Below are 11,960 nucleotides of genomic sequence, written 5' to 3'. Positions count from 1 at the left end.
TGAACAAGAAGCAGGATTTCTCTAACTTAGTTCGTCTCCTGTTTTTTATGATCTCTGATGACGCATTTTCAGCTCAGCTCAGTGAAATATTAAAATAAAGTCAACATCATTTCATAACTTTACAGCCCCATGCTGGGAAACCTTCCAACTCTGACCTACAGTTTTTTACTGCACCTTTAAAAAAGAAACAGCGTCAGGATTTTATGTTTTAATTTGACTCTGGTGTGTTTTTTTATTTCTTTTTATGAGAGAAAATTGAAGTTAGTTTCCAGGATCAGAACAACATGTGTGACTCCACCTTCACCACACAGTGTTTCAACATACTGCTGATCCAAAGTTCCTCTTATTCAATCAGCCATGACTTCATACTGTGTGATTAAGGGAAGGGAAGTAAAATAAGCTGCTTTTAAAGACAGTGTAGCTTATTCTGAGTTGAACATGATGCAGTTTAGAATATAAACTTTTTGCAACTTCAAGGATCGACACATATTCCAGCGATCGCTGCAGTGTCAGCCAATTTAAACTGATGTTTTTTGCTTTACCGTGTCATTATAAAGTGTAAATGAAGCATCATGTGATATAGAACAACGACACTATCGGTGTTTAGATGGGTTCCCTGCAAACTTATTCATACAGCACCATTCAGACACACAGAGAGACGCAGACATGCTTTAAAATAAGACATTAAAATGTTTAGAAAATGTTAAAATTGCATTTAAAAGACAACAAACGCAACGTTACAGATTAATAAGACAGTATCGATGTGATAATTGGAAAGCCACAGTGAACAGGACTGTTTGCAAACCACAGATACGTTCAAATCTTGTACGTCATACAAACCGCAAGATAGCGAGACAGCTGCCAAGCCAGAGACCACTGTTCAGTGCTCAGTTCAGGTGTAAACCAACAAGACTTTGTCAGCTGTTTGTGGCGACAGAACCTGGTATTTTAAGCCAAAATACAAACTTTTTTGAACCCTAACCAGAGCGTTAACACAGTGCTGTCACAAGATAGAGGTGAAAATATGAATGAAAGTATCGTTGAATGACAAATACACTTGAACTTGAAAAGCTGATACAAATCATTGTAATATATCCACATTAAATTCAAACTTTCTCACATTTTTAACCCTGAATGGAGCCTTGAAAGCAGCTGATTCATTACATTTTATCTGCGAACCTGCAGTAAATGCAGTGAAGCGCGACACTGTGACCCACAGACAGTAGACTGAGTGGAAAGTCAGGGCAGCAATAAAATGTGTAATACAGTCACAGTAACAACAGCTGCCTCCATCAGAGCAGTCAATCATTGACAGTGTCAGGTCATGACGGGAAGCTGTGTCTGGGCTACGATGAGGAAGTGTCACGTCTGTGGGTTAATCACCTTCCTGCTCGAGGATTCAGTCCCACGAGGAGCTCGACAGGAAACACTCAGGTATGTGAATTTAAGAAGGTTTAATGGTCTGTGATCAGTCAGGTTTCAGCTTTATCATTTGTAGATTCAGTAAGTTAATTTGCAGATGCTTTACTGACTAATATCTGTATTTAGAGAAGCAGAAAGAGTCTTTATTTGTCATTATTTACGTTCAACGAGATGAAAATTAAATGAGTTCAGTCAAGTTTTTGAGGATTTGTTGGATACATCACAGATTGTCGGGAAGAAGATGATGATACGAATAATTTCATTTCAGTTTTTGCTCCTTATTTGATATATTTCCATACATTTTACTTCAGTCGTGCTGCTTTAAGTCTTTAATTTAGCTCACAAGATATTGTAATAATCAACATGATGATTAAGACGATAAGAATAAAACATTTGATGAGTTGTTTGATAATGTCAGAGAGTTTAGAGGAGAAAGTTAAGAGAGTGAGAAATAAAAGCTGAAATATTCTTCAGTTACTTAGTTACAGATCAAACTGGACTTTGTTTGTCTCATATTTATGAAAATCAAACAACAGCAGGTGATAAACAAATAAAGAGTCTGCAACAAACATTTGATTAAACCAAACATCAGTAATCTTACTCACGATGGCTCTGATGAAACTGCACCTGAGGTTTGTTCCAAACATGGAGGGACGAGAAAATTAATTCTGTGATTGTTGAAGTTTGAATTGTCCTTTTTATGGCTCCACAGTTTAACGAGCCGCACCTTTCCCTCGTGAACACCTGTGTGTGTGTGTGTGTGTGTGTGTGTGTGTGTGTGTGTGTGTGTGTCAGGTAGCCGTGGTGACAGCAGAGCATCAGGGAGAGAGAGAGCTGCAGCCTCAGAGATCTGAGGATAACCTCCACGTGGCCTTGACCTCCTGATGACACCCAAAGTGGGCGGGACCAGGACTTCCTCGCTGACCTGAGCTTCTGCGGCGGCGCCACTGACATGGCCTCCCACGCTCACACCACCCAGCTCTACGCCCTGGTGCTGGGCTTCATCGGCTGGACGCTGACCGCCGTGGCCCTGGGACTCATCCAGTGGAGGGTGTGGCAGGTGTCCCACAGTGAGGTCATCAGCTCGGGCGTGGCGTGGGTGGGCCTGTGGCGGGCCTGCTTCGACAGCCACACCCTGGTGACCCCTCGCTTCACGTTCATGCACTGCAGGTCCATGGGCCTGACGGAGGCCTTCACGCCGCCGGAGGTCGCAGCAGGTCAGGTCCTCATGCTGCTGTCGCTGGTCGTGGGGCTTTGCGGGAACGCCGGCGGTGTTTACGCCGTGAGGAACATCTACTTCGGCCTGGAGAAGAACTCGCCAATCCGCCTGGCGTTCTTTACCACGGGGGCGCTGTGCCTGCTGGCCGCCGTGATGTCACTCATACCTCTCCTGTGGAACCTGAGCTCCGTGCTGACCAATCAGACCATCAGGTTCCCGCCCGAGTTCAAGATGCCCCGGGCTCCAGAGTCTCAACACGTGGGGGGCGGCGTCATGGTCGGGCTGGTGGGGGCCGTCCTGATGATCGTCTCTGGGATGGTCTTCTGCAGTTACAGGTTACCTGCGAGCTCCCAGCGGAGGCCGGCCCTCCGAGGACAGGCGCACCTGGATGTACCTGTGCAGGCCGTGGCAGCGGGCGGGAGGGGGACAGATAATCCAGCGTTTGAGTCTCAGGAACATTTGTGATCGACTCACGTTAAAAACTCACCGAGGAAACTGATGGAGGAGTTCAGACTGGAGGGGATGAACGTTTCTGAAGAGTTGTTTCAAAATGTGTTTTTATTTTATTATTATTGTTTTACAGTCTTCTCTCGATGGATTCCCTCTCTGGTCACTTGTCATATCAGGGATCTCAGTCATAATTTTGACTTTTTAACTCATAATTTTGACTTTTTAACTCATAATTTTGACTTTTTATATCATAATTTGACTTTTTAACTCATAATTTTGACTTTTTAACTCATAATTTTGACTTTTTAACTCATAATTTGACTTTTTAACTCATAATTTTGACTTTTTAAATCATAATTTGACTTTTTAACTCATAATTTTGACTTTTTATATCATAATTTTGACTTTTTATGTCATAATTTTACTTTTTAACTCATAATTTTGACTTTTTAAATCATAATTTGACATTTTAACTCATAATTTTGACTTTTTAACTCATAATTTTGACTTTTTATATCATAATTTAACTTTTTATATCATAATTTGACTTTTTAACTCATAATTTTGACTTTTTATATCATAATTTTAACTTTTTAACTCATAATTTTGACTTTTTATATCATAATTTTGACTTTTTATATCCTAATTTGACTTTTTAACTTATAATTTTGACTTTTTATATCATAATTTGACTTTTTAACTCATAATTATGACTTTTTAACTCATAATTTTGACTTTTTAATCTCATAATTTTGACTTTTTAACTCGTAATTTTGACATTTTAAGTCATAATTTGACTTTTTAACTCATAATTTTGACTTTTTAAGTCATAATTTTGACTTTTTAAGTCATAATTTTGACTTTGTAACTCATAATTTGACTTTTTAACTCATAATTATGACTTTTTAACTCATAATTTTGACTTTTTATCTCATAATTTTGACTTTTTAAATCATAATTTGACTTTTTAACTCATAATTAGGACTTTTTAACTCATAATTTTGACTTTTTATCTCATAATTTTGACTTAACTCATAATTTTGACTTTTTAACTCATAATTTGACTTTTTAACTCATAATTATGACTTTTTAACTCATAATTATGACTTTTTAAGTCATAATTTTGACTTTGTAACTCATAATTTTGACTTTTTATATCATAATTTTGACTTTTTAAGTCATAATTTTGACTTTGTAACTCATAATTTGACTTTTTAACTCATAATTATGACTTTTTAACTCATAATTTTGACTTTTTATCTCATAATTTTGACTTTTTAACTCATAATTTGACTTTTTAACTCATAATTATGACTTTTTAACTCATAATTATGACTTTTTAAGTCATAATTTTGACTTTTTAACTCGTAATTTTGACATTTTAAGTCATAATTTGACTTTTTAACTCATAATTTTGACTTTTTAAGTCATAATTTTGACTTTTTAAGTCATAATTTTGACTTTGTAACTCATAATTTGACTTTTTAACTCATAATTATGACTTTTTAACTCATAATTTTGACTTTTTATCTCATAATTTTGACTTTTTAACTCATAATTTGACTTTTTAACTCATAATTATGACTTTTTAACTCATAATTATGACTTTTTAAGTCATAATTATGACTTTTTAACTCATAATTTTGACTTTTTAATCTCATAATTTTGACTTTTTAACTCGTAATTTTGACATTTTAAGTCATAATTTGACTTTTTAACTCATAATTTTGACTTTTTAAGTCATAATTTTGACTTTTTATCTCATAATTTTGACTTTTTATCTCATAATTTTGACTTTTTATCTCATAATTTTGACTTTTTAAATCATAATTATGACTTTTTAACTCATAATTTTGACTTTTTAAGTCATAATTTTGACTTTTTAAGTCATAATTTTGACTTTGTAACTCATAATTTGACTTTTTAACTCATAATTATGACTTTTTAACTCATAATTTTGACTTTTTATCTCATAATTTTGACTTTTTAAATCATAATTTGACTTTTTAACTCATAATTAGGACTTTTTAACTCATAATTTTGACTTTTTATCTCATAATTTTGACTTAACTCATAATTTTGACTTTTTAACTCATAATTTGACTTTTTAACTCATAATTATGACTTTTTAACTCATAATTATGACTTTTTAAGTCATAATTTTGACTTTGTAACTCATAATTTTGACTTTTTATATCATAATTTGACTTTTTAACTCATAATTTTGACTTTTTATGTCATAATTTAGATTTTTTTTATCCCTTAACTCTGATCACTTGTACAATTGTTGATCTTCTAATGAAACCATATTTCTTCATCTCATTGTTAATATAATGTGTTTCTGTACGGGACTGAGGCGTAAACAGACTGTTTACCAGCTCGTCTCCTCTCAGCAGCACCTGTGGAGCTTCTCTAATTGGGGAAACAACAGCGTCTTATTCTCTGGAGGTCGACACAACACGACCTTTAATTTCCAGCTCAGTGTTTTGATTTGAAACGTGCTGAGGAAGTGACTCAAAAGAGAAAAGTGTGATGTTAACTTGACTTCATTTTATTCTATTATTTATCAAGTTAAATGTTCTTATATTTAAGTTGAGTGCACTTATCTTTTAGTACTTTTAGCTCAACTATTCTGAGAAGATATTCAGTTTTTTAAAGTTGTGTACTAAATTAAATCTTGTATATTTCATGTATCTGAACTGCAACAGTGTGAGGGGCTCGATCTGACTAATGGTTTGTTATAACTGACATTTGAACGTATTAAAGACACACAGCAAGTTTCCATCACAGAAGTTTTAACTGTCAGACAGTTGCATGCTGGGAAGTCTGTTGTATTTAATAAACAAACCAAAGACAGATTATTATCTGTTCATGTGTCTTTATATTTTCTTTTGAGTAAAATGAACTGCGTTTTAAGGTTTAGAGGTATTTGCAGAAGTCAATCACACATTAAAATCTCTTAAATAAACCTGATTCAAACATGTAACATTTACAAACACCTGATTTAAACACAAACTGCAGAATCTAATTTTCCTTAACGAGAATTTGTAGCTAATTTTTGAGACTTTTGCTATTAATAGTAGGACTACAGCTGCAGGAGGGAGGAAATATACACAGAACTTCATGTTTTTCTTAAATATTTTATTCAAAAAAAGCAAAAAGCTCATCTCCAGAATTTCAAACCATCTGTATCAATGTTCCTCTGATGATGAACAGTCCCTTCAGCTCACTGAGATCAGCGTTATGGCTCAAATCACAGCCCGTCCTGGGCCGAGTTCACCTGAGCCGCTCGCTGACGCACGAGGGAAAGATGACAACAGTGGGTCGGCGTGAGAAAAACCCAATCGAGGAGGTATTTTATTTTGAAGGACGTTATTTCCTCTAAATTTGTTTTCTTGTTGAATTCAGATCAGTGTTGGATCTAAAACAACATTTTGAGCGAAGAGTGAAATAACCAGAAATCACAACAGACATTTTTTTTTGTTGGTTATCTCATCCTTCATGAGTTGAGCATCTCCGTCATGCAAATATCTTTGTTCCTTATCTCAAAGATGACACAGTTCGGGGCTGCTGGCGATCTTAACCCTCTTGAGGAACTTCATACAGTACACAAGATTAAGAGTTTCATTCCTAAAACAAAAAAAAGAAAAAGAAGCTTTAAGAAGAAGAAGCGCTGACGCCACAGTGCCACATGTTGTAGATCCGCCAGGCTTCTCCTTCAAACACCGCGTGACCGTCGGCGAGGAGAACATCTCGATAACGGGTAAATATTCAGTTACATCATTACAGAATGAATCCCTCGAATATAAATAAAAAGACGACACCGGAGATACACATCATGGCATATCATTCAAACACACTCTAATACTGAATACAACATATACAAGTAAAGCACAAGTATCATTTAAAATGGGTTTCAAACCTCAAATATTACCACAGCAGGTGGGTTATTATCTGAATTTTTTACAATGTCAGCTGGTCACACGTGGCACACAGAGGCCGCGAATGCAAATTATTCAAGTGGACATAAGCAAATGTTGACAAAGTCCTGATTGTTGCGTGGGTCGCTGATGGAGGCTGACGGGCGGAGCTGCTGTTTTCATACTGGAAAGTCTTAAATTCTCTGATTCCAGCTTGTTAAACGAGTGTTTGTCTGGTTTCTTTCCTCCTCTGTGACGGTAAGATGAAGATCTTTGAGTTGTGGACAAAACAAAACATTTTGAGGACGTCGTCTCGAGCTTGAGGAAACACCCACACAACTTTAAAATCGAGAAATGAATCATCAGACTACAGACAACGAGAGTAATGGACAGCTGCAGCTCTACTGCCTCCGGTCTGAACGTTACCCAGAACACATGTGGAATGAATCTGTCGACAGTCAACAGGAATGCAAGCAGACTTGTTTTACGCTGTCCTGAAGATGAAGCCCGTCTTTAATCACAGCTCATCAACAACAGATTTAAAAAAGGTCCAGTGTGGAGGATTTCCCCTCTCGGCTGAGCAGACGTCCTGTCCTAGAAGTGTAATTAGTTCGTAGTTAATAAAACATTAAACACTGATCGCTGTGGCTCAACATTGGTTACAGCAGTTTGTATCCTGCGTGAATTAACTGGTGTTTTTTGGTTGTGTACAGGAGTGCTGCTCATTAACAGTCAGCGACGTTATGGCGGATTGTCCTGGGACCTGGTGAACATCCAGCCGAAAAGCAGAAGTTGTTACTGCAGGTGCCAGGAGGAGACGGGAGGGAGCGGTGAGTTCGGACGCTCGGGTGTTTTTAGCGTTTGGTTCGTCTGCTCTGTGGATATAATTTATTTGAGCGTCACAACTCAGTGAAACGAGTCGCTTGGCGATCACAATTTGATCCGTTCAGTCAAATAACATTTGGAAAGTCTAGAAGAGCTGCACAGTTACATTTTTTTTATTCCTGTTTAAGTTAGCCGGGGCTAAACAGGAAGTTAGCTGCTCGGTCGACAGGCCCCAAAAATGCAGGGCTAAGATGCAGGACATTTGACACCCACGAAGCCAAACTTTTCAAACTTCATGTGCCACTGAGCCAGTAACATAAACACAACTACTCTCAGTGTCAGATGAGTTTACACCCCCCCTCAATCCTTCACACTGGACCTTTACAGGATCTGCTCAGCTGACACATTTTTCTTTCAGCCTCCTCAAACGTCCATACGATCTGTCCTCAAGTGGCTCCAACAGTCAAATATTTGCTTCAGGATTTTCAAGCACTTCGAGGTTTAAAAAACAAAAAAAAATGCACCTGAAGTTTTGCTCGGCTGCACTGGAACAGCAGAAGACTTCACACCTCCACCATCTCAACATCTGCAGTTTAAACCAGCAGTCCTCTCTCATCCAATCAGCTCTGAAGACATTTTACTCTCATTTATCTGGTTTTATAATTCTGACTAAACTGGTGGAGAAGGCCGACACAAAGCCGACCTCACTGTGTCTCATGATAACTTTACTGGTAATAAGAATAATCCGATGAACTTTATCCATTTTGTGTGAACTGTTCCTTTAATGTAGATTCCACTATTTGCTTCTGCTGACTCACAGGACAAAAACCAAACAAAAGCCAGATGTCTGTGTGTGTAAATGTGGGTCTAACACTCGTGTTGGACGCTATGGCTCGGGTCAACGACATGAAAACGTCCCAGAGACCCGCTCGTTCCTTTTTCCTCGTCCTTACCTCGGTCTGTTCACCCTCCCGCCCTCACACATGGAAGCCCTGATAGAGTCGGTTTTGATCCAGATGGTTTGAAACGGAACAAAATACGTACATACATACAAAATAAAATACAAAATAAGAACGAAAAAGAAAAAAAAAAAAAAAAAAAGATTTAGAAATGCGGGAGGTTTAATCGTTCCAAAGTCCGCCGGTCTGTTCTTGATAAACCTCGATGACGTCCTCGTCCTCCATCCCCAGCTGACAGGAACACAGGACACAGAACACAGAACAGACACGGGTCAGTCAGACGGTTACAACTACAAGATCTATTACACTCAAACTAGGAGAAAACATGTGCTGACAGTTTCCCCCCGATGTGTCGAACACTTGACTTTGGTCACAATATTCAAGACGACACCCAAAAAATATTGATATTGGAAACATTGAGGGCATAAAATTATAGATCTAAATGAAATATAAATATAATTTCACACGACAACGAGGAAAAACTTTTCCTGACGAACAGCAGAGAACAGCAAAACGAGTGTAGCGTTTTCTTTTGAACCGGACTTTAAAAGAGGTTCGGGTGTATCGATGCTGCAGAAGACGAGTCCTCACATCGTCCCAAATATTCAGAATCCACATTTCGACGACACCTGTACCTTTACTCACAGTTATTAAGAGTTATCTATTAACCGTCTCTTAAGTGAGACAGAAGCTTTACAAAAGTTTGGAGAAACGTAACAACTTTCGTCTGTAACAGCATCGTCCAACTAGAAATGTATTTTATCGGCCAGATTCATTATTATGTCGTTCTGCGTGATTGTTTCATGGTCAAATGAAGCAGCGATCATTTGTCGGTCTGTTGCTGCTGAATAAATCAAGAAATAAAGGAAATCTATTTGTCATCAAAGACTAAATCACAATGTTTGTTTATAATAACTTCCAGCTCTGCATCACACATCAGCTTTCACACAATTTAACTGACTATTAATGACGTCATTTCAAAGTGTAAAATCAATGTCTGATGCAGACACATCTTATTAATAACAGAACCTTCGTTACGTTGGAGGCTTATTCACCCGTCGGACCACAGACTACAGACAATGACAGCTTCAATAACTCACACCGATGACACCAGAAACAAACAACAGATGTTGTTTTCTCTGCGCAGCGCGGTGACTCGGTCTAAAGGTCTGTGGTGCATGTTTTTAAATTTGCATCCCGGGAGGATTGTAAACGACAGCAACAAGTCGGTGATGATGATGATGATGATGATGTGGTTTTCATCCTCACATTAAAAGTGAGACATGTAGTAACAGCACCAAGCAGCAACGACGCGGATGTTATTTTTATCATTTTAAATGTCGGTGCACTTTGTGAGACACCTACTTTATAAACAGCATTTATTATGTTTATATTTAAGATATTTACACTGCAGCAGTGTAAATATCTCAGCAGTCTAATAACATAACAGAGTAATTGAGGTGAAGACAGAGGAGGAGTTTTACCTCTTTTGGAGTTTGGTTGTCTGCGATTCTTTGTCCTTCAAACAGAAACCTTAGCGTGCTCGCTGGGACGCCCTGCAAGAAGCAAGAAGCACAGCGACACACGCCACTCAGAAATAATCACCTCTGGAGCTGCTGCAGCTGAACAGTTACCAAAGAAACAGCCTGTAAATGCCCAGACGCAGACATCATGCATTAAAAAAATTAGGTCTGTCTTCGATGCTTGTTTATGGCTGAGAATCAGACGTCTGTTCTTCAGTCACCGGGAGCGGCCCGAGGTGTTTTCCACCTGTCCTCATACCTGTCTCTGGCTGTACGACTCCTTCAGCTTCTTCAGATGTGTCGTCATTTTCACCTTAAAGTGGATTTCACTGCTGTCCTGTGGGCGGAAACAGAGAGCGGCGATGAGAAGAAGAAGAAATGCCAACAAGGAGAAGATTTGTGTGAGTTTGTGACTCAAACCAAATCACCTACAGTTATAGGCAGCCAATAAATATCAAGTGCAAGACAAAACATTTTCTATTTCAACCTCCCAGTTAATTTCTCAAGGTTCATTTGAATCAGATAAATGCCACTGTTGTATGCAAATAATTCACATCTCTGATTTTTGTTCTGGGAACATTAAATTCATTTTTATAGGACAAGTAAGCAACAAATATACAAGCGCAGAAGTACGGTGGCCCTCATGTGCAAAACACACCTGCGAGAAAAGCACAACAAAATGAAACAGACAACCACAAAAACACAAGCAAAACTAGAAAGCGGTTGTGTTTGTGTATTTGTGTTTTGCACTTCAGGGCCACCATACACGTCCACATGTGCCCTGGGTTAAGAGGTCGATGCAGTTTGTTGTTGTTGTTGTTGTTGTTGTTGTTGTTGTCGTTGTCTCAGTCCTTCGGTTCTGATCCATGTCCCCACCACCTGCTCCCCATACACACCTGTCCAATCACTTTTAACTTGATGTACTCTCCGTCCTTCTTGTCTCCTCCGTCTTGGCTGGATGGTTTTGTCTCCTAAAAAAAACAACAAATACACAAAAAAAAAACTTCAGCAGCAGACAACATTTAAAGACACACACACACACACACACACACACACACACGTCAAACAGGCCCGATGGCTTCATTCCGCCGAACCTGCCGGGACCGAAAGTCAAACAGCGGCTTGTTTCGGTTTCACACTGACGCTCTCGCTTGACGGTTTTATGGCGAAAACTTTAAACAAAACGGGCTCAAAGCGAAGCTAAGCAGCTAAATGAGCAGTGAGTCCTGGGCCTGAAGCTACAGCAGCTAGCAGCTAGCATGCTACATCATCAGATACGAGAGAGAGCAGCCACAAAAACACAACGCAGTGTGTTTTTGTGGCTGAACACGGAGGACACGCACTGACGAGTGTGTACAGCTCACAACTCACCGTGTCTGACATGTTTCCCTCCGAGCAGATATCCTGACAATAGATGTCACGTTAGCTTTAGCTTCCACTCGCAGCTCTAGCTTGATGTTATGAGAAGTCTACGGCAGCCGGAGATGACGTAGGGAATATGTTCTTTCAAAATAAGATTCTTTCCGGAGGGTTTTTTTTTTTTTTTCTTCTTTTTTTTTTGGACGTGAAGTTTATTTTGTTCACAAATCAAAACAGTGGAAAAACGTGTTAAATCAGCTCAGACATGGTTTCGATTTTGTAT

At 38.4% G+C, this 11,960-nt stretch overlaps 2 protein-coding genes across 2 annotated transcripts; one reads left to right on the top strand and one right to left on the bottom strand.

The window, feature by feature from the left end:
- Nucleotides 1-2,374: 2,374 nt before the first annotated feature.
- On the top strand, nt 2,375-3,106 carry LOC141020396 (claudin-34-like). The gene has a single exon (XM_073495454.1). It carries the CDS (start codon nt 2,375-2,377, stop codon nt 3,104-3,106), a length of 732 nt encoding a protein of 243 aa, XP_073351555.1.
- A 3,105-nt stretch (nt 3,107-6,211) lies between these two features.
- sumo1 (small ubiquitin like modifier 1) lies at nt 6,212-11,816 on the bottom strand. The gene is made up of 5 exons (XM_073462436.1): nt 11,690-11,816; nt 11,215-11,289; nt 10,578-10,655; nt 10,280-10,351; nt 6,212-9,026 (listed from the first exon to the last, which is right to left on the bottom strand). The coding sequence occupies exons 1-5, from the start codon at nt 11,699-11,701 to the stop codon at nt 8,958-8,960; spliced, it is 306 nt and encodes a 101-aa protein (XP_073318537.1). The 5' UTR covers nt 11,702-11,816; the 3' UTR covers nt 6,212-8,957.
- Between the last annotated feature and the right edge of the window lie 144 nt (nt 11,817-11,960).

Source organism: Pagrus major, chromosome 24 (genome assembly GCF_040436345.1).
Source record: "Pagrus major chromosome 24, Pma_NU_1.0".
In the NCBI taxonomy this organism is placed as follows: Eukaryota; Metazoa; Chordata; class Actinopteri; order Spariformes; family Sparidae; genus Pagrus; species Pagrus major.
The sequence above is the reverse complement of the archived record's forward strand: the minus strand, read 5'-3'. Positions and strand labels throughout refer to the sequence as shown.

Coding starts and splice junctions, on each gene's coding strand:
- LOC141020396 (XM_073495454.1), top strand. CDS start 2,375: ATGGCCTCCCACGCTCACACCACCCAGCTCTACGCCCTGGTGCTGGGC.
- sumo1 (XM_073462436.1), bottom strand. Junction 10,656..11,214: donor AGTTAAAAGTGATTGGACAG/GTGTGTATGGGG, acceptor TTCCGCCCACAG/GACAGCAGTGAAATCCACTT. Junction 10,352..10,577: donor AGTCGTACAGCCAGAGACAG/GTATGAGGACAG, acceptor TGCTTCTTGCAG/GGCGTCCCAGCGAGCACGCT.